Source organism: Tyto alba, unplaced genomic scaffold, assembly GCF_018691265.1.
Source record: "Tyto alba isolate M040663 unplaced genomic scaffold, T.alba_DEE_v4.0 Super-Scaffold_1, whole genome shotgun sequence".
NCBI classification, from domain to species: domain Eukaryota; kingdom Metazoa; phylum Chordata; class Aves; order Strigiformes; family Tytonidae; genus Tyto; species Tyto alba.
This window is the reverse complement of record NW_024881261.1, coordinates 18,250,679-18,277,645: the sequence shown is the minus strand read 5'-3', so window position 1 is coordinate 18,277,645 and position 26,967 is coordinate 18,250,679. Positions and strand designations below refer to the sequence as shown.

Genomic DNA, 26,967 nt, shown 5'->3' with positions numbered 1-26,967 from the left:
TACAGGCTCAGCTGTTGCTAAATTGGCAATTATAACTAGATAGTCTCTGCCCCCCGCCATCATCACTGTCGGCACTGGAAGTTTTGTCTCAGTTCAGCGAGTATTCTATTTTGTAAGCTCTCATTTGTCTTCTGTTTGACAGCTTACAGTGATTTTGTTTAGCTGTACTGATGAACTGCTGTCAGTGGAAAAAGCTCCAACCACCAGAGGCATATGAGAAGGATTAGCCAAAATCTACAATTCCTACACAGTTGGAAAATGGGGAGATTAACTACAAAAGGACTGAACCAGAATATGAGATCAGATCATCTTCTCAAATACTGCATGTGTTCAGGATTGCAAATCCATATCCAACTATCACTGACCTTTAAAAGTAACTTTTCAGCACAACCCCTAACTACTGGCAGGAGCAGCAGAAGCAGGAAAAAGAAAACAAAGTGCGGGCAAGTCCTAGCATTTTACCTGCCCGGGGCCTAGATCTACTTTCAGATAATGCAGTATTTTAGAATTCCAGCATCAAATCTAGGCTTACATTGCAACCACAGCTGTGATGAGGGATAATCTTGTTCTAGACATGATACGAAATCTGTATCTCTTCTCTGCCAAGTAGTTGATACAGTTCCAGAATCCTGCCACAGTGTTTTCATTTATATCTCTTGTTATTTTGCAGACTCTGAGGCTAACCTGGCCTCTGTAAAGTTGTACTGTGGTCTGTCTGTATTTAGGTGTCAGAGCCTTATAATGCACCACTAAAGATACAGTATTATTTAAAGAAAATATTGTACCTGCTGGGGAAAAAAAAGGTGCTTGAAGCTTGTTCAGTAGGGCAGATTAGTCTCAACCCCATCCTTACTGGAAGCAAGTAATGGCCAAGTCAGCTATCTGCATTTAGGCTGTGCTTTCACCATACAGTGATGGCAGAGGCACTCTGTGCCCTTCATGCCTTTGACTCATGGGCCTTTCCTATGTCCTAGGAGAACTAGACTTGGTTTCCCTCCCAGAGGAAGAGAGAGGTACTATTCTGCCAGCCTGTCTCTGGTATAAAGTAATTACTACCAGGTCAGCCCAAAGCTCTGTAATTGCCCAGTGACTCAAGAACGGACAGACCCCTGGGGGGCAGGTACGCAATAAGCTGCCACAATCTCAGGTCTGTATGTGCTTTTTTTTTTTTTTTGTATGTATCATTAAATAAGAGTAAGGGAAAGAGGGTCTCAGCCAAACTGAGCTTTCTCCCAGCAGTCCTTATACCTATTCTGCTGCTTGAGCTGGGAGCAGGTTATGCCTGCTGCCTGGGTGAGCCATTAGCAAGAAGTGGTGGTCAGGCCCCAGGACGGGGGCATCTGCTGTGGACTGCAGGTGCTTCCTGGGGAGGCAAGTGAGCCTGAAGGCAGGAGCATTAGGCTGTCACCCAGAAGAATCCCACTAGCATCCAGCAATCGTGGAAAGTAGGAATGGTCAAGGTGCAGTACAGTTTGAAATATCAGGTGGCATATCCATGGCTCATTCCATCACAAAGTTGCTCTATGTGCACCCGTTCATCCAGCAAAGACCATAACTGAGCTGTGTAACTGTACCTTAAACCAGCTGAAATTAAATCTGCAGCAACGTCCAGCTGCGACCAATTTCTCAAATGTGCTTGAGAAACTCCGTTTCTCCATTGGGATTGATAGTTTATATTGTCAAGTGGTTGCTTTGTTTCTATAGATGGAAAAGGGAATTTTTTTGTAGGACTTTTGGGACTGAAAAGTCAAATTGTACAGATGTAAGTGACCCTGCAGTCATTACCTGTAGCATCCCTCACACTTCAGTCACTAGCTGATTTTGTTTCATAAAGTGATTCTTCACATCCTCTAGCTTTTCAGCATGTACTGCAATCACCAACCAGGTGAGACCCCTGCACAAGATGAAGGGAACAGTGTGTGAAGGGCAGGATGGCCAATACAGTAGGCTGTCACTCTGGTATCTCGCTTTTTGGTATCAGCATTGAGCAAAAAGGCAGATTTTGTTATGTGTATGTGCATGGCAGGGGATAGTATAAACTGATTAGATGTTTCCTTTTTCAATGCTAATATATTTTAAAAAACAAAATGAACTATATACACTATTTAAGACATAGCACCAAGTTTACCTGTTAGTAGTACTAGAATATAACTTCATTGTACACTCTCCCCATCATTCTCCTTTCTTACCAATTGGACAGGGAATATTAACTCTTGTTACTGTATTTTGATGAAGATAACTTTAGTTCCTCTGCAAATCAATTAGTAAAGAAAGAGACTTGACTTCCAAAAAAGGGTTGTTACAGAAAAAAGATATTTTGAGGTCATCTAATTATATCTCAAAAATGCAATAATAAGGAAAGAATCTGCTTTGGGAATACAGGAAATGTTAGGATGCAAAAATACACCACTCACTTTTGGAGTCTGCTTACTATGTGCCATATAATTGTGGTATATATTTGATTTAGCCTAGTTACATTTCAGTAAATTTATTTGCTTTCTGACTGGAGCAGAACTGCCACATACTGAATTCAGCTTGCTTATGCCTTTTGCGCCTTTCCTGTGGTGCACAGTGACACAAGCCTTGTTCTGTTAAAAACTGAACAGAACCGAAACAAAACTAAAATGCACCATCCAAGCTGCACATCATGGCTGATGTAGAAATACTCAGTTTCTCTTGGTCATGTTCCTATGTATGCAGATGTGTTTTAACATTGGCTCAGTGGCTGCCATTCATAAGAACATATTTTAGGTGCAAGAAAAGGATTACATGGATTCCCAGATGATGATTACGCAGCTGCCAAAAGGGATGAATTCAAGTCTTATGCACTGCTTTTTAAAACACTTCATTAATTTGCTCCTGAGGTATATCCAGATGCAACTAATTACCCTGTAATGAGGATCCTAAAGCCAACCATCTAACAGACTTTTGAAGGTGTCCAGTTTATTCTGCAGAATGATTTGGTTTGACTTTCTTTAAACTCTTCATATGTGGATGCCATAAATGGCTCTATTTCTCAATGATGAGACAGTCTAAGGGAAGTTTACGGGATTTAATTAATGTGGTAACAAGGACAAACCGGATAACTACAGAAGAAACAGTCTGCTTGTCAACTGCAGGTTTGCAAATAGTTACTTATGTAACATCTGAATACCAGCTGCAATAAATAAGGACTTTGGTCATCATTTTGACAGTAAGAAGCTAGTAAAATCAGTTAAAACATGCATCTCGTGCAGTTTTGGGAGGTGTCTGCAGTATTGTTTCGCATTCTAACAACCTCCTATAATTACACTATCTGCAATTGTAGTTTTCCACAAAGGGTTTTTTCCCTGTCTTGGTACTTAGTTAAAAAGCCTGAGGCACAGAGAGCTCAGTGCTACAAGCCACATGGTACTGGCCATTGCAGAGGACATATTCGAGATTCATGCTTGGTCAAGAAAGGCCTCATGATGCTTAGATTTTTGAGAAGACAAGATGATCCCCGACATCTGTGATAATCTCCATGGCACGTTAATGGAATCTTCTCTAAAACATCTCCACAGTTGCCACTAGTAAAGCTGTTTTATGTTTTTCTTGGTCCTAATCTGTAGATTAGGACAAAGTATTTCTGTGGGCTGCTAATGACTCTACTCTTAAGTGTTATATAAAGGGATTCCAACACATAGCATATGTGATTTAGCTCAGCAAGAACTGAAATGCTTTGAGCAGGAGTTGTTGAAAAGAATGTTATGGACTGTCTGTGGTCACCTACACTATCCAAAATAGCTTAAGATCTGAAGGCTCAGGAAATACACATACGTTTTCTGTCATTTAGCATATAAGTAGCTATGTGTAAACATTTTAAGTGTATTTTAAAGAATAAAATAAATGTATGTAATGAGTCTCACCACCTATTAACCAGAAGAGCTTTCACTTTTGAGGCCCTTTACAAAGGAAAATAGAACAACTCTGTTCATAAAGAATCTAGAGCTGAACAAGGAAATGCAAGCATCCATACTTTTGTAATCACTTGTGAATTTACTCCTTGGGTTAGTTCGCATTTTCATTCATCTTTGAAATGAGATAGGAAAAGCAGCCTAGTTACCAGTTGGGTGGTATGTGACTTAAATACATGGCATGATTCTGTGTCTGTGATAAGAGATGGGGCTTGGTAATGGGGGAAGGTCAGCTGCATTGCATGGTATTTAATTTATGCTAAGTGGAAAGCACTTTCCTTTTTATAGTACCTTGAAATTTAACAACACTCTGGGGTAGAGAACCGTGCAGTTAAAAGATACCATTGCTTTTTCAAAAGAAATCAACAGAACAGAAAACACATTGCTTTGCATATAAAAGATACCAAAGCAATTGGGAAAAAACTGAAACCTTTGTTTAATGAAGTTCAGACTGAATTATCCTTATAGATTAGCAACAATTTTCTATGCCCCTCTCTGCAGTCAAAAGAATTGCTATTGTGCTGATTATGAGAAATCCCACTAGCCATTCATAGCTTGGTACTGAGGTTATTTGGTCTAAATCTCAGATTCAGTATGTCAGAATGGCATTTTTTTTCTGCCTCCAAAATGATCTTCAATTAAGTTTTTATTCTTTCATTGCCCTCCTCTCCAAAAGGCTTTCATCATGTAACTTGTGTTTCATAAAGCTTCTGCATGCTTCTCATGCAGAGGGAGTTATTTTAATGTTATGTATATTTAAACAACATCTGACTTGGATTAAAAAAAAATAAATAAAAATGAAATATATATAAAAAGCCCTGAAGCCAAAGTGCAACTATACTGGAGAAGCAGGACTTTCCTCCTGCACTACGGTCATTTGAAACAGAGCAATGCAAGCAGCTCCTACAAGAATAATGCTGCAAACTATGACTAGTCCCAAGCTCAGAATTACTCCTGGGATCTCAACCTAGAACTATGCAAGGGAGGTAAACTGGTAGAGATTTTCTTCTATCAAGTTAGTCAAACACTTCTGAACCAGCTACTGGTTTTGCTGCAGAAAAATCAAAAACCACACAACTTTCATCAAGACAAACATTTCTGATTCTTTGCTATCTTACTTATTCTATGTTCTGTGCATAAGAACTATCTGGAAAAGTGGTAGGGGGAGGCTCTTCCAGAGGTAGCAAGTAGGGGTATTTGCTGCTTCTAACGATTCATGGCAGAGAAGTGATCATTACTCACACAACAGTCCTTAGACATAAATACTCAGATCAGTGTGTTCCTTCTTCAGCTCCCAGCAGCTGCAGCTAAGTAGTGCCGAGTTGTAGTAAGAGTGGAACAGCAATTGAAAAATACAAAACACCCAAAACAGAGTGCATGCTGTATGAGAGTGGTCTGAAGCTAGAAGCAAGGTCCATTTTTTTTATTTTTTTTTTTTAAATAAGCATAGTACTTCCTGTGGAGGCCCACTGCTTAGGCAATTGCTTTTCCATGGCTTAATCATCCAGCATTAAATGAGGTGCTTGCAAGGTATGTTTTGACAGGTGGTCCTGAGCTGTTTAGTTGAGGCAGTTGCAAGTCATGTCTGCTATTTGCTTTTAGTGGTTCTGGAATGGAATTTTTCTACTGAACTACTTAGTATGGTACAACGAGAAGTAACTGCTTTATGCTCACCCTATTCAGAGGTGCAAAAGCAATGTGAATACCTGGCAAGAATGGACAAAGAGGCCACAGATCTTCAAACCTTCCTGAGGTATAGGGGGTATATATGGAGATAGTTCATCCCTGTTTACAGAACAGAACTGTAAACAGTTCTAATAAAGCAACCTGCTAAACAGCAATGAAGAAAGAAGTCTTGGCCTCAGCGCCTACAAGAGTTGAAGCAACTCATTAAGGAACACTGGCTTCTCATTTCCCCACTTTATGCTGGAATTTACTGAAAGAGGTTAAAAAGTGAGAGTCATAGCAAGAGTGAGACCAGTGGGGAAGATGTGCCTTTTCAGTCAAGAGGGTAAAGACCATGGTAGTTCAGGTACTGAGAGGCTGTGAGGATAAGGAGGATGATATACTGCCAGATTCAGTGGTATATTCCGAGTACACAGGAGTACTTTTTTACCCCTAAGTTAAACATCAGGCTAGGTGTGGTTTCATGAAACATTTGAAGATTTCCCCCCCCTTCCCCCCCGAAAACCCAGGTAAAAACAGTAAGAATAAACTGTCAATAAGTCATGATACAGGAAGAGTCAAATGTCTCAGTTTAGGGAAATGGAGCCAAAAGTAAGCAGGATGGCAACAGCTGTATTCCTCAAAATTTAAAGTGAAAAGAAATTAAGCCATTTAGATTAGTGTAGAAAGCAGATAATTAACACTACACAGCCTTAATGTTTTTAGGTTCTTAAATACTGTATACATTGAATTGTATTTAGTTGACAAAACTGTAGATAGTTGATTCTGAGTGTGCAGTAGTTTGATGGATTAAACTGTTGCCTCAGTTCCAGCAAGAACCACTTTCCAATATATTGCTATTTACATGTATGTACTTATCTACAGCCAAGAAAACCTTTAGTACAATCTTTTTTAATTTATATATATACACACACACACATATCCTGAAATTAATAAAAACTTCTGAAAAAAGGCTGGTTTCTATAAACAGTTCCTATCCCAGGCTAACGTACTAGTTAACTGTCAGCCTCCTTGAAGTTTCTTTCAATCTAACAAGTGCCATCTCAATCAAGTAGCCATGCGTCCTCACCTTTTGAAAAAAAAAATAGGAGGAAAATCGAGGTGAGGAATAGCATTTACATGACAAAACAGAATCACTTTCATTTTAATCACTCTTCAAACCCAGAACTTATTCTCAAACTGCACAAGAACTAGTACTCTGTTACTGCTTGGGTTTGGATACCAAGTTCTATTTCACACTATGTAGAACAGTGGTTACTTTGCAAGGGTGCAGAGGAGGGGGCCTGCTAGCAAGGATAACTGCTAAGACTGTTTTCCAGAATTTTCTAGCTTTTACCTGTGATCCTCTCATGCTTTCCTTTGTCAACCCCTATCCCAGCATGCTTAAAAAAAAAAAAGGCAACCCCCCCCAAAAATAAGACAAAAAACCCCAAACAAACAAAACCAACACCACAACAACCACCACCAAAAAAATACAACACCACAAAACCAACAACTGAAACACACCAAGACAAGTTTCAACATCAGTTGCCTACTGGAAAGGAATTTAAAAACTAGACTTGGTAATGAAACTGGCATTTGTACTTTAAAAAGGGAAGCAGGAATTGTTAGCACAGCATTTCTTATGAGAACAGATAACGTGATTGTACTCAGCGATGCATTAAACAAATCTGATCCTAGTTCTTCAAAAGAGAAAACCCAGAGAGAAAGTGGCATGGACATAGAACATTAAATATAGAGTTCCAAAAACAAGATTAGTGGTGCAACAGTAAATGGATCCATGGCCTTTGTAGTTCTGAGTTCTCTCAATCAGTAAAAAACCACTATGCAAACAAAGAGACATACTTGGTGGTGGTTAAAATCTTTTATAAAAAGTATCTAGTAAAATGATACTCCAAGCAACCCTCAACCATTAACTCCATAAGCTTGTCCAAGTTCCACAGCATGCATTTAAAAAAGGGGAATCCTCACAGCTGCCATGATAAAATGTTATGCAGCTGAAATTCTAGTAAAAATTGTGTCCTTGATAAAAATTGGTAATTCTGACTGATGTCCTAGTACCTAAGCACAGCTTTTCTTACAAACACATAACTACTCTAAATACTGGAGAGGCGTTAAATAGCTACATGGTTGGCTCCATCTCTGATAACCAAGGGAGACAGCTAACCTTTTGAGAAAAACTCCGGATGAGGAGGTAATTAATATACTTCAAAACAAGCAACTCATGCAAATTGTTACAAAGAAGAGCTTTTGCAGGGGAAAGAGGACAAAGGAAAGAACCATCATTCAAACGAAAGATAGTCAAAAGTAGAATAGGGCTCCATCTAAATCTAGGAATTTAAGATAGGAGGGGAGAGAGAAGGGGAAAAGCATCTTCTCTGTATTTACATAATCACATGAGATAATTTGTGCCTCTATGTTGATGTAATGGAAGGGTAAGAGAAACCAATTTACAGATAAGAACGTACACTGAGAAATGCTAGATAACATTTCATAATCCTTTTGAATGCAATGGGACATAAATTAGACATTAGTGAAAAAAAAAAATACATCCTACAGCCAGTATTCTCTTTCTCAGTGGCGAAGGATCAGTGTATTCCCTAAATAAATGCTGCACATCAGCCAACCCAGAGGTATGTAGTAACTCCCAAGCCCAGTTCTGTGTTACCATAAATTGTTCCTGTTGCAACAATGCTTTTGCTTTAAATGTTTGAGAAATACTTCCCCCTACATCATTTATTGATCACTAGAGAGAAATAAATAAAAAGAGAAATGTAAATGCAAGTTTAGAGTCTTACAGAAATTATTCCTTCATCCCCAAGATATTTCTGTAGGCTAGCAACCTAAAATTGATTATATAAATCCTCAGATACACATTAAAACACATTTTTCATTCAGAAGTTTTGCCACAGGCTTTTGTTCAACTGACAAAATACACTAGGGAGTGTAAAAAATATTTATTCAACCTAATTCAACATAACTATAATTTGCAATAATTAAAAACAAGATTTACAACAGAGTAATGATCTTCTGCCACTCAAATGAAATAATTTTATAATCCATACAGCATTTTTATAATTGTATTTTTACAATAGCTTTAACTTCCAGCAGAAACAATGAGCTTTCCTATGGAACAAGTTTCGAACCCACTAATTTGCATCATTCAATTCTTCATGAGACTTTAAAAACCAGTAATAAATTGGTTGGAAATATATACAGTGAAGACCACCGAAAAGCTGTTTTCTCAAAATGAGGAATTCTGTAAGAAATATTTTATTGTTTCAAGACTATCTTACAGAAAGCAGCAACTATCAGAGGTTGCTACTCTATTTAGAGTTTTATATAAAACTGAGCCCACTAAGACAAATATAATCAGCAGACTTACAAGATTATAGTAATTCTTCAGTTACAGCAAGAACCTCAGAAGTATTTGATATTGATTCAATGTATAGTTTTCAATACCTGTATAGTTTCTGAATACTAGTTGGCCATTATATACACTTTTGTACAGTTATAAAATATTACATCTCAGTAATTAAGATAAACATACTATAGAAAAGGTACCATATTTTTAATTTCTTTAACATACATTATTGCAGTCAAATATGAAGTCCATTCTGCATTTACGTTGTTTCTGGTGAAAAGAAATATTTACTTGTGATGCTTCCACTAAAAGTTTTCTTTTTTAAGCCTTTCTCCATGCATTTGACATACTAATATGAACAAGGAAAAAAAATTTGAGAAAAACAAATAAATTGTTGTTAAGGAAAAACTTCAAGTACTAGATCTAGGTTAAATCTGGTATGAATATTAGATGGCCATATTATGTTTGTCAAAATTTAACTTCACAAAACAGTTAATTTCTGTTGAAATTAAGTTTATAAATACATCAATAACGGAAGTGCTAATGTCTCCCTCAGCTGGCTACTTTGAACATATTGCAAGAGTAAAGCTTACTGTATAAATAAACTTAGTTTATTACATATTTAAGATTTATCCTTTAGTCCTTTACAGAATAAAGCCACGTTCTTAAGAGTGTGTAGTCTGCTGGTCTGTACCACACTCAGTTGAGGTACCCAAAGTGTCATGTCACCCCTTCCAAGCAGTCCTTCCACCAGAGCTGGTACAGGCAGAGGAGGGCCTAGTCCTGGTACAGAGCCAAGTTACACACCCAGGTCTGGAGTTTAGAAGGATGCCCTAATCTGCCAGTCTAAATGTAGCTTTAGCGTCCAATATTTTTTCCTCACACTTCTACTGCTCTTTGTACTTGTACAGGTATTTACATAATCAAAAGGAACATGAAAACTAAACAAGTGCTCTAATACTTAACTACAAAATAAACAACTGAAATTTACTTCCCCCATGTAATTATTTTACTGTGGAATAAAGAAATGCTATCCAGCACCAGTTACAAAACAGTAAGAGCCATGGGAAAATAGAAGATAACACTAGGCACTGCAGAAGATACAACAGGACAGTAAAAATTATCAATAATAAAAGTCACCTGGAAGCCATGCTAATTTCAACACCTAGTACTTAGGTGGCTAAAGCTGACACACAAGTCCTGTAGAGTGTGATCTATCTTCTGCCTTCTCTGACCAGTCATTTGAGTATTTTACGCTCCCTGCCTGATACCAGCAAAAACCAAGGAAATCTTTATTGATTTATGTCCTTCAATTACTTCTCCTTGGTAATGACTCGCATTGTCTTTCTAAAAAATATTCCCTTCGTTGTATGAAATGCTGAACTGGATTATAGTGTAGATATGAAAACATGTATAGAAATGGCATTTGGATATAGCCTACATTAACTACGCAATTTAAAATGTTTTGTTCTGCATTGATGCTTTTTTTTCCATTCAGCATACTGGCTTAATGAATATAATTCAGAAGACTGTTGCCCAACAAATACCCCAAGATAATGTAAGCCAAGTCACATTCTTCAGTTCAGTGGTTGCTGAAAGGATTTACCCTGCCACAAGACAGTGCTTTATTAAAGAAAAAAAAAAAAAAACAAACAGGAGCAGCAACTTATCACAATTTTCCACTACTGTGCAATAACGATGGAACCAATACAACATGGAAACCTGTTAGGTGAGACTGTATGACATCCAGAGATCACAGCCTTATGCTCCTTCTTGCTCAGGATAATTTAAAATTTTGCGGTGAGCTTGGCGCAAATATTGCTGCTGTTTGAAGTAAACCTTAAAAGCTCCTTTTATAGCAACAAAAGCAATTCCACCCTGAAATAAAAAGATATTTTGAAAACCTGTACAGTTCAGTGCCATATCATTGCAAATGTTCTTTTTAAAAATTTCTGGTCAAAGATGATTTGTTTTCCAATCATATAACATTTTCTTTTGAAGTTTAGCTAATTAGGACAATTCCAAATGAGTATCTCAGTTTTCTGTCACAGTGCACTATTACAGAGGTTAATGTTACTTAAAGGGATTACATACTGGATCTATAAAATATTTTGAAAGCTTTTATTTGCTTGGAGCTCTGACAAATTAAAAAAAAAAAAATCAAAATACATCCTATTTAAAGAACAAAGTAAATTGCAGATACGTATCTGCTTTCCTCCCTTCTCTGAATATATATACACAATACATGGCACAAGGAGTACTTACTAATTACTATTGTATAATCAGACTGTGAAAAAGGTCTCTTGCCAAAAGCAAGTGTGGAGTGAAATAAAATCTCTTTTTCATAAAACAAACTTCCCCCCCCCCCCCCAAAATTTTATAATATATTTATCTCAAGTCTTCAAAAACACAAGAGACACTAAGAAGCCTTTAGTCTGCATGAACAGTTGTAATATCACTGGTTTTTCCATATGGAAGAGAGGGGTGCATAAGCATGTTGGAATTGAAAACAGAGGCTGAAGTGACAGTCAGATGCCCTGGGATACCATCCTCCCCAAATTCAGTGAGCTTCCCCTTGAAAGGCTGCAAGCCAGAAAGGTTATTCACAAGGAAGAGATGGTCTCCTCTATTTGTCCTCCCACCTCCTATCAACTGCTACAGGGAGTTTATTTTTCTCTCCTTCTTTTAATCTAAGTAACAAAGGGATTCTCTCAAACGATTAGTAAACAGAAGCTAAATACGAGAAGGTTGATAATGTAAACCCCAGCCTTCCCTTGCAGAGATTGTTCTTAGGAGATTCCAGTTCATCTTCATTATCACAATTACTGCCTAAGGTATGCCTAGTACAGTACTAGATACAAGTTTCAGCTTTGTCTTGAACTGAGAATAGTTTCAGTCATAAGGTCAAAGCATCTCACACTTGTGATCCTTGTCCGCTGCCAAGATTGACAGCCTTAAAAGAACCCCTTCATTCAAGTTCTGGATCAATTTATGTTTCTTTTTCCTTTACCTCCCTCTCCCCACAATACAGCACTCCTTCCCATATTATAAGCGCTTATGAAACAAACAATACTGAATCTTACCAAGATTGTCCTTTGTAAATTTGAGTTAACACTGCTGAACATCAGCTTGCCAACTATTGTGGCAATAGTAGGGAAAACTAGAGCTCCACATAGAATACGTGTAGCAGACACATGATCTGCCAAAGGGTTGGCCTCTGCTGGAATACGAGGAACAGGACATCCAATGCCTAAAGGGATGAGAGTGGGGGAAGAAAAGGTTACATACCCACTGCCTCAAACAGAACATAGAAAGCACATTAGTGCCCACTTCATTACAATTCTATAGCCCAGTTTGAGAATTATCCCTCTTCTCAGTAAATATTCTGTTTCTGTTAAATGACTACTCAATTTTTACTTCAAAATAAGGCCCGTAATTTTCAGTAGCTTGTTTTTTTTTACTCAGGCCTTAACTGAAACCACTCTCGTGCTCCTCTTGCCCCACCTTTCTCAGTAGGTACTATACAAATACCACCTAAATAGACTGAACATAAAGGGAAGGTGCTAATCACTTTTTCTTAAGAATGGTGAGAACTACTTGACTATCCCCATCTCCTAAAGGCACAAATTCGAGCTTGATATTTGCTTCTAAGTTTAATCACATTACCTGGAAATATGCTGTTCAAAATTTGTAGCTTATTAGAGTATTTGCGCCACAGTCTGAGCACATAGTCTTCCCAACGAATCATCTTGCCCAGTATTAGCATAACTGGGATAGTGGGAAGTCCAATCAAAAGAAATAAAGGATCAGCTCTCTCCATGACGTCAAGACCTTCTTTGTGACCCACAACCTGGTAAATATGTATACAGTTGACAAATATAACAAAGGCCACGACTGAACAAACATAACTTTAAAAAGAACATAATTTGTTTGTGGCTGCCCACATATTTTGAATTAAAAAAAAGAATACTGCTTTACCTAATATACTCAGTTTTCCCTTCACATCCTTAGTTGCTTATCAAGTGTAATGCAGGCAAGCTACCATCCTTAGTTTGCAAATCATTAATCTTGCAGAGAACTGTAACACAATTCCTTACCATCTCAAGAAAAGTTTAATGTGCTTCTGTGTAAGTGAAAGCCTAAACATCTGAAACATCAAAATAACATGCTTTCCAAAACACACAAAATAATTTACAATTTTAGACTGATTAATTCACACTCAAACTGACTAGATACTAGTCTTTAAAGGATAAATTGATAGCATTTATCTCAGGATGTTTTAATAAAAAATTTCTGCTTAGGAATACTTTATGCAACAGAGATCACAGCATTAAGAAGCATTGCTTCTCTAGACAATAGAGGAAGAGGTAATTATTTTCAACTGTAGTCAAAATAACATATCTTCACTTGTACCTCATTTTTAAACATGGTTACTGCTGCAATTTTAAAGGATGGTCATTATCAATGTATCTAAACCTTTCCACTGTCACATTAGAAAAATAATCAGACTTTGCAGTTTCTAAAATGTATGTATTAAAACTGTAACAGAACAATGCCTTATGTTTTCCTAAAAAGTACATACCTTTTATTTTAATTAAGTAACTAATAGGGCTGAAGACAAAAGAAAGAATTAAAGTGGTAGATATACTCTAGAACTGTCTCAAATTAAGAATTAGTAAATGCTAACAAAGTCTTTGAAATGCTTCTAGAAAGAACAGGCTCTTTCATGACTTTTTCTATAAGAATTCAGGAAGACTTAAAACACTAAAACAATTATTATTACATTTGTCAGGCACTGGATTTCCTGATATGTTTTCATTGACTTACTGTTTTCCCCACAAATGCAAAGAGCTATCAAGTCTGCACTTGCATAAAACCTAGAATTAGGTGGCAAGACCGCACAACAATAGCAAAATTAAAAACAAACAACAAAACCCAGTACTTCTGGAATAAGCAGGACAGGGAAGAAGCTAGTGTAATGTACTATGGTACCTTCAAACCATACTTTTTAGCCTTGCTTTGAAAGCCATTCCATGTTATTCTTCCAGAACAGGAAGTTATGTTACATACCACAGGCTCTAAAAATAGGTGTAACCAATATTGTGGCTGCCAGAAGATTATTCCTGCAAAAAATATTCATCATTTGTCTTCTGGTTTCTTCACTATCTTCCACCCAAATTGTGATGTCTGACACTATCCTGTTTCTGCTTACAGTCCTTGTCCATCAAAAAAAGCCTCAGTATCTTGTCTCTTCTGCTTTAAGTTACTATCTCTCTGTTTTCAGAAATCCTATATGATTTGTTACTGACTTAGCTACCACTGGAATCAAAATGTCAATTCTGTATTTATTTTCTCCACTGGAAACCTAACCTTTAAAAATAGCTTTTGTGCTTCTCTGGCCCTTCAACAAAAGGAAAGGAGTCTGAAATGCATCAGGAAACAAGTTGTATTAAACCTAGCAAATCTGAGGTGGTAAAAGGGGTGACACAGTTTCCCTCCACTCCCAATTTAATCTCATCTATTATAAGAAAATTAAATTATTCTCTTAACCAACGTGCCATCCATACGATGAAAAAACATTAAATCAGAAGAAAAGAGCTAATTCTTCATACCTGGGATTTGACCAGCTGACTAAAATTATGTTTAGACAGATCATAATTTAAAAACGAAAACAACTACAGAAAGGAGCATTTCCCTTTCCATTTGGTTATATAGTTCTAGAGAAGCCAAAAATGTCATGTAAATTCCTACAAAAAAAGGCTCAGTGTAGCAGTGAGCAAGGAGGTAAGGACTGGTACATTTCATGAAGTCTAACTGTAGTATTACAGATGGTTGCAATGTTCCTGTAAGGGCCACAACAAGAACAAAATAGCAGAAGAGCAAATTCCTAAGGGTACCATTCTGTACTAGAGACTCATCCACTGGAATGGAGGAGGTAGTGAAAGTCATTATACATCACTTAATCAGCCGCTTGACCCTGTCAACACTAGTACCAAGCAGACTGCATCAACTCATTTGGGTTCTAATTCAAGTGGTTGTCATATACATCTCTGCTATCAGATCATGTACAAACAGACCCAAAACAGCACACAATCTTGAGATGGAGCGACCTGTAGAACTGCAGGACAATATCACACAATTCAAGAAAAAGTAGTGCCATATGACTTAGAACTGTGTAGAGGAATACTTATTAGCATACAGATTTGTTAATTCTATTTGCAACTGAATTAGCATCAGAAATACTTTTATGCTTTCAGGCAAAACACGTTATGGGCTTGAGAGAGGAATCAACAAATAAGACAGTAACAAAGGTCCTTCTAGTTGTACAGTCTATGAAAACTCTTATCTTGTAGTTGAACTAGGACGTCTGTGAACAAGTCTTTCTATAGTTAATAGCCTACCACCTGTCAGTGTTATTTTTATATTTAAATAGCAAGTTCACAAGAACAGCAGTAGGAGAATTAAGCATTTTTTCCCTTTCAACAAACCATACAGTTTGAAGTAATTAAAAAAACATACTATTAATTTGCAGTGGTTTCCTTTTTTTGTTTCTGAATGAATTGCACCATGCAGAGCATGTATTTCCTTTATGTAATAAAAAAGTGGTAGGACTGGAAAAGTCACTGTGTTGCAACCCTTTGAATGTTACCAGCAAAACTCTTCTATGGGTAAAAAGAGTTTAGTCTCATGTCTTTTCTGAAGAATTAGACTCCTTATTATTAGTAGTTAGGTGGTAATGGCACCTTTTCTGTAAGAATAGAAGTGAGTTCACCAGCCTGTCATACAAAGGGCAGCCAGTTAAGAGTAGTGGGGATTTTTGTTAGTTGGAGACTGAACCACATTTGAACAGGCATACTTGGCTTTATACAGTATGATCAGTTAAAAGTGAAAGGCTTTCTATCCACCCATCTTTAATTCACTTGTTAACTAGACTGGAAGTGCTGAAAGCAGCTAAAGCATGTTTTAAGCCAATGAAAAGAAGTCTTAGTTAACTGACTTTTTCTTTAGAAGACTTGCTTTCAAAGCTTGTACCTGCATCACCGTCACAGCTCCATATGTAACAGCTGTCCAGTATATAGAGCCCACCATTATTCCAGCTGCAGCAAAGGGACATGCCTTTGAGATCAGTCGATCTGCAAGATCCAAAACGTAAACAACTGGACCTATGATAAAGGGAAAGTAAGGTTTCAAGATATATATATATGTGTGTAAGCAAACTGAAGACAGCTCTCAGCATCCGTTGCTGATAAGAAAGAATGAACTTGGCAAAATGTGAATCTGACATCCTACACATGTTGTTATTAAATGAGAACTGTAATTAAAAAGCTACTAAGCTAAACTTGTAACTTATTTTTACCTACCATTTCATTCACCACATCGTCTTCCTGAGAGACTAATATACGGGTTAGGGCACTGACTAATTTACCCACTAAAGTTGCCTAGCTTCCTTTGTGTTGAATCAGAATTCTTCTGTTGTAGAAACCATTTTAGGCTTAGTGGCTTTTTTGTTAGTCATTTTAATTTGGAAAAGGAAAAATTACTTACTAGTTGTAGTGTACTTCATGTGCTTGCCTGACAGCTTCACCCGAGAACTCTGCCACTAAATTACCCTGTTCTACAGTACTAAGTAGCACAGTCAATATGAAAGATTCCTTCCACTGGAAGAGGCTGCATTCAATATTTTTAGAGGACCACCTCTCAAAATGTTGGAGAAAAACACCCTCCTATTCAGGTTATTTAGTGCCTTTAACAACAATGCATAAATAGTTTCACTGTTCTGTCTATGGACAACTGCACTTTCCAGACTTATACAGAGGAAGACATTACCCTGACCAGCTTTGGCACGGTAAACAAGGGTGTGCTTGTATCTTTTCTTTAACAGACTGTAAGAGCAACCACCAAATCAAAAGGCAGGAATTGAAGTCTGAAAAGCATGTATGAAAATGAAAAATGTCATCCTCACGATTAGATTCCACATTACTTTCATATGTCAACAAATTTTACATATAGACTGTCCTCCTCCAGCTCATATGCATGAATAGTTTCTGTTAATTTCCTCCTATTTTTTCCTACCAAAATAAGTGAAAATATTATTCTCAAAACCAGCTATAGGCATTCTTCAAGTAATTAATCCTTCATGTTTCTCATCACCATTTACCCACTCTGGCCTACAGATCTTCTATTAATTTTTTTTTGGGGGGGGGGAGGTGTCTGTGTGTGTGAGGAGGGGAAGAGGCAGAGAAGGAGTAATCTCCTGAGCAATCGTGTTAAATGACTTACTGAATTCCTGATATACTTGACCTACAGGACTTCCACTAGATGAACTGCCAGGCTAGTTAGCATGTTTTGTACCCCAATCCTGAGTTGTATGCCATTTCGTCATACAATTCAATTCTTAGCTTGAATACTCCTACTACATAACAATTTTATATTCTTAGTTTTTTAGGGTGGTGATAACTTAACACCCTGTTCCCAAAAAGATCATCTCTGAAGTATCGTATTTACACCAAATGAATTAAAAGCTATGCATTTAAACAACCAAACAAGACTTTAAATTCACACCAAAAAAATTTTGCAGAAAATTTGTCAGCCACACTGACAAAATTGTGACTCCTGTTTCATGACTTAATTAGTTTTTCTCTGTCAAGAAGAGAGCTCTAGGGTGAAAGTTTTCAAAACAACCAGTTCTACTCAGGCCAAGTGAGCCGGTGAAAACAAGCAACAGGAACATGTAATTGAACACATTACGTGTCATGCTTTATCAGCATTGGTGTTCTTGTAAATCACTCCCCAACATATCTGTTTTGTGATGAAGTTTCCCCCCCGCCCTTAAAAAAAATCCAAAACAACAGACTAACAGGGTAGGATTTTACATACTATTTGTACAGTAGTAGCATCCAGAGACCTCGTAGAAGAATCACAATTTTTTTCCACACACGTGTGTGAATACCACACTGAAGAGTTGCGATTTAAACACATTTAGCTTCTATGCAGTCCTGACAGAAGTCACTGTAAATATTGCCAAGTTATGTATCAGACTAGTGGGCAGTCCTAAGCAACTTGGGCAGAATATTGCTTAATGTACACTCTGCTGGAGCCTTGAGTTGTTAACCTACTAATGTACTTCAAATTGTTTACCTTCACATAAATGTTCTAGTACAGCATGCATTCTTTGTTTTAGTAACAAGCTCTAGTTTTAAGGGCAGGAAGCATCTTCCTATGTGACTTGTAAGAAAGTAAACACCTCACCAGCACCCTGCTTCAAATACATCCACTGATGTAAATTAGCCCATAAGTAGTTGACAAAGTATAACTACAGAGTTAAATGATTCTTGACTTAAGTATCCTATTCATTAGGTACCAAAATTAAAGGGTTTCTGAAGAAGGAACGCTCTAATCAAAATACAGAGAACTGGAACAAGCAGTTCAACTGTATTAACAGTTATGTTTAACTTTCCAGGACAGACTGGAAATAGGATGTCTATCAATGTGCTGAAAGTAGCAACAAGGTCATAACTCAAGTAATAAATGCACAGTAATTTACACATCTTGACTGTTTCCCACCATCACTGGAAAAGTTGTTTAGCTGTACCATTTTGAAAACTTACATTTCTTTGAAGATGGTCAAGACAAGAAACTCGAAATACCCATCATATTTGGTGAGTCCTAAAGGGCAACACAAAGCACTGAAGCTTGCCTTATACATCTTGGCAAGGTGATATGGCAACAGCAGAAGTCTAACACTAGAAGTACTAACAGATTGCACCTGATGATACTAATTATTAAAAGAAGCAAGCTACAGAATTAGGTATTGAATCTTAAGACTAGAAAAACATTGTTCCAATTTTTTTTTTTTTTTTTTTTAGTTAGTTCTTTAGGAATGATATAGTGAGAAAGGAGGACAAATGTAAGTTTTTAAGATGGTATTAAGGAAGCAGAAAATTAAATATCACTGACATACAAATTAAAGAAGGAAATATAAAATACAAAAATATTTTTCATTTTGTAAAAACTATCATGCTTTAATAGAGCTTTTTCTGCCAAATTGTTTTCTATTAAACAGAAATAATCACCTAAAAGAAACTTCTGTTACTTTCAAAGTGGCAATAAGATTTTCCTGTTTAATAGAAAAAGTTCTCAGAAGAGAAGAAAATACCCGGTAAGATCATAGTTACTACCAAGCTCTAAAACTGATATGCCCTATCAAATCTGAAATGGAATTATAATCTTAAGAATATATGTCACTAGGGGGGTTGTTCTGAATTGGTAAATACATAAAAACACACACACTATTACTTAGAAAGATATGTGATGTCTCCTCAAGTTGCTATTACTTCAAAACTAAAATAATAAATAAAAAGTTGTATTAGGGAGTGCTCTTTCACAGAAATTTGTTTTTAGAAAAAAAGTTTCCAGCAGTGCATTAGAGAAGTCTTAATGTAAGCAAGTCTCTGAATTATGATACCTCAGGGAAACTTCAGGTATTACTTCTTCCCTGCTGAAGTAATTTTAGTTTCTTGAATGCTATGACTAGTAATGTTTTCAAAAGATACCTGCTGCAAAGACAGGGCTACTGGCAAGACTGCTTGAAAACATCTTACTTGTCCTAACTCTGCTTGGTGTGACCTTGACTGACTTATAGTTGAGTTATGATATAACAATTTGGGGTTACTAGAAAGAGCTTCAAAAGAGCAAGATTGTCTCACTTGTTTAAAGCACTTCAAGCTCATGAGTGATGAACCCAAATTAATTTCCCTGCTCTGCTACCAATGTCTTCTGTACCCTTACACAAGTCTGAGTTTTTATGCACTTATCTTTAAAAATGGAAAAAGATGGTATTGTGAGGGAAAATACATCAGAAGATTTTTGCATGCCTGCATGCAAGAGCTGAACAATCTCATGCAAGAATTTTAGGCCAGCTTCAGAAGTTAGGAATGTTAGCATTTAAGAATCTTAGCTTTCAAATAAAGAATGCCACAAATTGCAAGAACAAACAAAAATGCCTATTGTTGTTTATATGCATGTATCCTATCCAAACTATAGTTGCTTCCCCTTTTTCCCACTGACAAAATAAAATGCAAATGCAGCTCACATTACAATTTCAACATCCAAGATGCAAGTAAAAATTTTAAACAGCTTCAAGTTTTGTGGTACACTAAGTGTCCAGTTATCAAACCATTTTTTTTCCCCAAAGCCAGTGCTAAATGTTATCATTTGATGCCTTCTTAATGCTGGAGATTAAGACTCCTCTCTACCTTATCCTTACAGCAAAGCTATATGGATATGAATTATGGTTGACATATGAATAACTTGGCAGTAAGTTTCATGCTGATTTATGTTTCCTTGAATATCAACAATACACTAGTCTATACTTTCCTTCCCATTCTTCAGTGTTTTATCATGGAAATAAATATCATCATCCATATAAAATTCCCTTCACACCTTAATTTCTTTAACCCTTATACTGACAGAAAAATAGGTCCTATCCCAAAGAACTGACAGCATAAGTTATTTTCAGCTGTTTCATTACAGAAATAAGATACTTAAAACAAAGTCTTCTTTAAAATCCTATAAATGCCTGTACTCACATGCTATATCAGCATTTCTTTAACCAGCAGTTTTAAACAAAATTTAAGCTTCCGTGGCCACATTTCATTTTTTTTTGCCCTTCTTAATATGTTCCGTAGAACACATGGGCAAATGAGAGCTGGAATAACAGCAACCACTGCTAATTTAAATATATGCAACATGTTGTACAGTGTACTACTAAGCTACTCAAGTAGACTCCGGAAGACGATCTCAAACTTTTTTCTTTCACTGACAAACAGAGCTGGAGCAGCACCCAGCAACCACAGATAGTCTGCCTCTTGAAGATAGGGCAATAATGACTCAGGAATACATCCCAAACACAGTAAAAGTATGTTTTTCAGGTAATGAAACAGGTTGCTCAGTAAGGTTCCTTCCTCTGAATTTCCTTTGATAACAGTTTCTCTGCAAGCTGAGAAAAAAACAAAAGGATGTGTTTGGCAACTGCTGAAAAGTGACCTTCTGCTCAACAAGAAAAAAATTTACATTAACCATGGACTAATTATAGGTCAATCACTTATAAGACTTACCAGTATACCTAAGTGGAACACATTCAAAATGTTCAGAAGGTATTTAACTAAGCCACCAAATAGAACATGAGCAGAATATGAAGTTATTTATTTCTGTCTGGAAAAGGGAATAGATAAGTTTTCAACAGAACTGATACTTCAATCACTAAAAAGGAAAAATGTATGAACAATATAAAGAAACGACCCATTATGTTATGTTTAAAATTTAAGTGATCCATATCTTACCTAGCTTTGGAAATACTATTAAATATTCTGCATTGCACTGAGGACAAGCAACTCTAGCAGTACTGTTTCCTCTTTGCTTTTCATCCACCCAGCGCTGCAGACAAGTCTGATGAACCCATTTCGTAGAGCCCCTGCACCTGCAAGGTCTCACCCACTCTGCTGTCCGATCATCCTCATCAGTAGCAAAACAAACCCAGCAGCTTCTGTAATTACAGGAAAGAAAAAATATTATTATTTTGCTACTTTTACATGCTTAAAATAAAATTTCACATGTCAAAGCATGTAGTTTTAGAAAATGTGTACCTAGAGGGGATTACGCTTGTTGCTTCATTCTTAATCACCAAAAAGATAAGTATTTTTTTACCACAGTCCTGTTCTGGTATTAATATTACAGACTGCTAAACAACTGCTTTTAAGGCATTCTGAATTACTAATTTAACTTTTAGATAATTTAGGAATTAAAAACATTGATACTGTAGTTTTACCTTTGAGTAATTCAACATATGAATAATACATATATTTTAAAATGTATCATTTCCCTCTATGGCAGACATTTTGGTAAGTTTTTAAAATTTAAAATAGAAGATCAATACAGTAGTCTGTTACTTGGGAAAATAACTCCAATCCACTCAAGTAAGAAAACACCACAAATGATAAAACGTATCAAAACAAACTGTAAATAATTATATTCAATTCCTTTCTTCTCTTTAGAAAGAAGTAGTACTTCATTCAGATAATTTATATTATACAAAATCAATTTAAGTTGAAGTACTTCAAGAATACTATTGTAACACTAAAGAAAGAAATTTCTGCACTTAAATTATCTGCAGATATAAAATTCAAACATACAAATTCTCTAAGGGGAAAACACAAGACTGACAGGCTATGTGACCTGACCCAAAGACAGCACACATCCTAGTCATTCCAAGATATCTGAGCTGATACCTTACAACTTGCAAGAGAAAGTAAAATATGGTTCTAACCTAGGAAAATATCAAATATGTTGACCCAATAATTTAGTTCTTACTGTGAAATAATTTGCCAATTCCCATACCAAAGATACCTGTTTAGATAATAACCTGAATCTAATAAAATAAGGATTTTACTAAAAATATAATCTGATTCAATATTTTTTTTTTAATAAATTTTACACAAGCCATTGTAATCATAGTTAAACCTTTATAAAAGTGTAGAGCAACAGCATCCCCATAATTTAAGTATCAAGACACCATCTGATTAGACATTATACACTATCTGAAGTTTGGCAGCACTATCTTGATTCTCAAATTTTGTTCTAACAGTTTGAATAACATCATTAATATGAAACAGTAAAAGGCTTCTTAAGTGTAACCACTAAGAGACAGTAATTGAGAGAATAAGAAGCTAAGAAATGCTCTGGCACTACTAAACAAAATAATGTTAAGATTCAAGAATCACGATTATAGTTTTAATGTGGGGATGTTAGTGGTTCATAATGCCTTTCTTCTCCCTCCCCTAGCATGTTGTTGGTAATAAACCTCCCCAGCCTTTTAAAATCATCAGTGAAATTTTTAATTTGTATCAGCTTCTCAACTACTCCTCACCTTTATTCTCTGTCCCCTTATTTGTTGTTTTAGTCTGCCCTTTTTGCATCCCATCTCTAAGTTTTGTTAGCATCTGGGAGGAGAAATTAGAAGTCCCTCGAACTCTAGTTATTTTGCCAGATTGACATATTTTCCCTTGTGCAGTCAATTACAAATAGTTGCCAGAAAACATTTGTCAATTTATACTTGAACATATACATACCGAAGGTCCTTCTTCTGCACCTGTTCCAAAAAGCCCCACTTGTGACTAACTAAAGCTTCTTAGACAAGATTTAGAAAGATGCACAAAGACCAATCTTACTAATGCTACTTTCAAAGCAACAAAAATACAATAATTCCTTTAAAAGGTCACAATTTTCTTCCTAGCATATCACCCATAAACAGGTTGGGAGTTTTGTTTTTAACTCTATAAGGAAAAAGCAGTGGGAAATCTACAATGGGAAACTTTAATTTTGCCAGGCTCAAACCTGAAGTAGTGAAAAATATTGTCTAACAGTTCCTGTTAAAACCTCACTATTTTGGATAGTATTCTATTTGTAAACTGAAAATGTTTCTCTACAGAAGAATAACCATGTTTTGTTTATAGGAATAACTGTGCCTAAACAATACTTGCAGGAGATTTTTTTTTAAAGCACTGAATCCTTCCCCAATTTATAGAGGTGGAAGTATACTGAAATTAAGTTGTGAGTGTGTAAGAGCAGAATGTAGCCTGTAGCACCTTATTACTGGCATACTTACGATAGGGAACATAATTTGAGATACAATTTGAGGAAAGACTGCAGGAAAAGCAATTTAATATTGAACAATAGGCAAAACAAACGTAACGGTCATGTCCACATGTCCAGTCATAAGTACCAAACATATTATAGTATATACATGTGTGAATTTTTAGCACTGGTGTTCTAAAACTAGAACTGTATCAGTTTGCATTCAAGAAGACTGTTCAGTTGGCAAGACTGATATCTTGAATCAGAACTGCAATTTCTTTCATTCATCTTAATAGAAAGGTAAAAGCCAAGTCTGACTCTGCTTCTTTCTGTCCCTCCTCACAACATCTGTTTAAATGAGAATTGTCACATTATGTACTCCTGTAATACCATCCCTCTCCACCTTCATGCTCCTGACACACACCTATAGCAGGCCTAAATGAAAGGACACATTAATCTGCCTAAACAGGAAGAAAGACAGCCAAGACACAAGCTGGTAAGAATCAAGATGAAAACGCTGATACTACCATAAATATTTGAAAGTATTACAAAGCATGGCAGACATTTTGATTCATTGTACTGGATATCAAGGAGTTCTTAAGGAACAGAAGTTCTTCAAATGCTTATTAATTTTCTATTTACAACAAGAAACTCCAAATTTTCTGTAAGAACAAACAATACAATATAACACAACACAACTCTGACAGTTTTTTGTTGTGTTAAACATTCACTCATTCATTCCACATCCTATTTAGGTCTACAACTGCTCTAAATTTGTAACTTAGATTTTTATTTTTAAACTGAAGTCTTCATAATAGAGCTGTGGGTGTCAGTAAGGTCAGATGCCACCACACAACAGAAGTCTAAGGTTTATGCAAATAATGAGAGATTTAATCATTAACATAATCTTGCTACACTGCAATTTTAACTAGTGAATTTGTCTGTGAATACTCTGTAGATTAAATTCTATTCAAGTTTTCTGTTAAGGTTAATAAGTCAGGAAAAATATGCATCTAATTGCTTCATCCAATTTCTTGCCAGGCAGTCATATCTGAAAACCTGAAGGACCCACAAAAAGAATAACAAAATCCTTTACAGACTTAAACCTTTAACAAGTCATGAATAATGAACAGTAAATTCCTTGTATTCTGTCATCAGCTTTATCTCTTTCTATTGACAGCAACTGTAGCAGAAAGGGCTAAATAAAACCATTTCAAAACAAGCATCTTGGCTCTTGCCAGATTTTCCATTTTCTTGTACTGAATAAAATATGACCTTGATTCTTACCACTGAATCAGGTTGCTACTCAGATAACCTGAAATAGAAAAGCCTGACAAGGTGGAACAAAGCATTGTTTCTGATAGAAACTCAAACCTTTTTCCTTGATGACTTTCTACAGAGACAAATCAATAACACTAATGTATTTTTCCACACTTCTTGGTTTAACAAAAAAAAAAAAATCAAAACAGAACATATACAGAAAGAGGCCAATATAATTATTTCAGCTTTGAATGTAGGGTTACAAATGACTTTTAGATTCAGCTCCCCAGCAGCTAAAGCTTTCCTGTCTCAAAATCTATTCTGACTCTGACAATAACTCATTTATTGCATCTATGTTTTTTTTCTCTACCAAACTCTTTTCAGGACACTGCATATGTTAAGAGCAAAGCAGATGGAGAAAAAGTTGTATTAAAAGACCAGAGATCCCATACTCCAAATGTTATATGACTAATCTAGAAATCCAAGGCCTGCCTAAAAACAGGATTCTCCAAACCAAGAGATTCTAATGAGTAGGGAATCCACTCTCTCTTGTACCTGGTTGAAGATAGAGCTCCAACACACCAGTAAGGTCCTCCAGTACCAAGACACACCTAGAGGCAGACTGCTTTCTTTTTTATTGAGCTATACTCCTTTTAAAAGGTTACTTTTTTCCTAAACCAGTCTTAGAGGGGAGACAGGATCTAATTCATGTTATTTAAATCAAATCTGCCTCCACCTGTGGGAGCTGAACTCACCACAATACAGCTTTGTTTTCAAGCAGGCCTTGTGGCAGGTGCACCCGCCCAATGAAATGGCTCCCTGGCTACTGAACTTTCCTTGTGCCCTGTGTTCTTGGGGTTTTACGGTCGTTGGGGTCTTTGGCCAATAGGGGCTGATATTGACCACAGGTCAGACTCGGCTCGGGTATAAATGGAGTCCCGGGGGGGGCGGGGGGGGGAGCTATTTTGAGCTCGTTCCGCCTGGAGCAGTGTGCTGCAGGTAAGGACTCTCCCCTTGGGTTGGGATGCCGCCCAAGGAGACTCCTCAGGGTTCCTTGGGTTGGGACGCTGCCCTGAGATGTTCCTCGAGGTTGAGAGTCCTCACCTTTTATTAGGTGAGTGATTGAGCGTTTTGGGTTGTCGTTAAACCCCTGGTTGGTGTTTTGGGTGGTTGTTAAACCCCAGAAGTTTGTGTGGTGGTAGTTCGTTCTCCTCTCACGGACATTTGGACCTGTTGTTTGTATGCTTGCAGAATGTTGATTAATTGTGTATAAAAATAAATTTTGCTTTTTTATTAAGTGTTTTGGGAGTTTCTGCAACAGGCCTGACTAAAGCAATATTAATAAAAAAAAAAAGTAATTTAAAAGCAGTATGTTAATTATAAATACACCAGTAAAAAGTTTGCAGAAATCCTAAATGCCCCATAAACCCATGAGATATCCTTGTGTTCACAACACTTAATGGAAGATGACTTGAGAGACTGGAATAGCACAGCTCCTTTATAAGCTGGTTTCAAATATTCAGTACTGCAAGAGAGAATGCAAAAAGCCTTGGTTTTTTTTTTCCTCATGTTCAGTGGCACACATGTATGAATAGCAAGCAAAACCAGAAAACTGAGAAAATAGAATTCTTGCAAGACTTTTAACAGGACCTACCTCTTACCATGGTTAATGCAAATTTAAACATGTATGACATGCTCCAGAGCCATGAGCTAAAAAGATTTTTTCCTCTCATTTCTTAAAGATTTATTTTATGAAGGATCTGTAAAGTTTTCTGCATTTCTCCCACATCACAAAGCATACTGCTTTCCCTTAAAACTGCAGGAAGTTGCTGATATCTCACTATCAGAGTAAAGCATCCTTGTTCTGCTAAGCAATAAGTGACTGAGTGGCTTACTGAGATTGAATTTCACATCCAAAACGAAAAAAGTGAAAAGGCTGAAACACAACAGATAGCAATGATAGCAAAGAGCCAACACAGTGAGGGGTAAAAACATATCTTGGAAAAAATGACTGAAAACACTCCAATAACATAAAAAGGCACCGTTCCAAAGGATGACCCACATATCTGCTGTTTGGAAGATGCAATCTTT

The 26,967-nt window shown here is 36.6% G+C and overlaps 2 protein-coding genes across 3 annotated transcripts in view; one reads left to right on the top strand and one right to left on the bottom strand.

Moving 5' to 3' along the window:
• CPEB3 (cytoplasmic polyadenylation element binding protein 3) overlaps positions 1-26,967 on the top strand; it is a 141,887-nt gene that overhangs the window by 5,114 nt on the left and 109,806 nt on the right. The gene's annotated exons all lie outside the window — the stretch shown is intronic.
• The window catches only part of MARCHF5 (membrane associated ring-CH-type finger 5), a 32,596-nt gene continuing 14,192 nt past the window's right edge, over positions 8,564-26,967 (bottom strand). Inside the window, exons 2-6 of one of the 2 annotated variants that reach the window (XM_032994577.2) lie at positions 21,327-21,529; positions 16,018-16,118; positions 12,652-12,835; positions 12,069-12,235; positions 8,564-10,863 (exon numbers count right to left, since the gene is read on the bottom strand). In XM_032994577.2, coding sequence (XP_032850468.1) covers positions 10,747-10,863; positions 12,069-12,235; positions 12,652-12,835; positions 16,018-16,118; positions 21,327-21,529 — 772 coding nt within the window. In that variant the 3' untranslated portion in view covers positions 8,564-10,746. Of the gene's footprint in view, positions 10,864-12,068; positions 12,236-12,651; positions 12,836-16,017; positions 16,149-21,326; positions 21,530-26,967 lie in introns of both variants that reach the window. The other variant, XM_032994571.2, reaches the window with a different exon arrangement.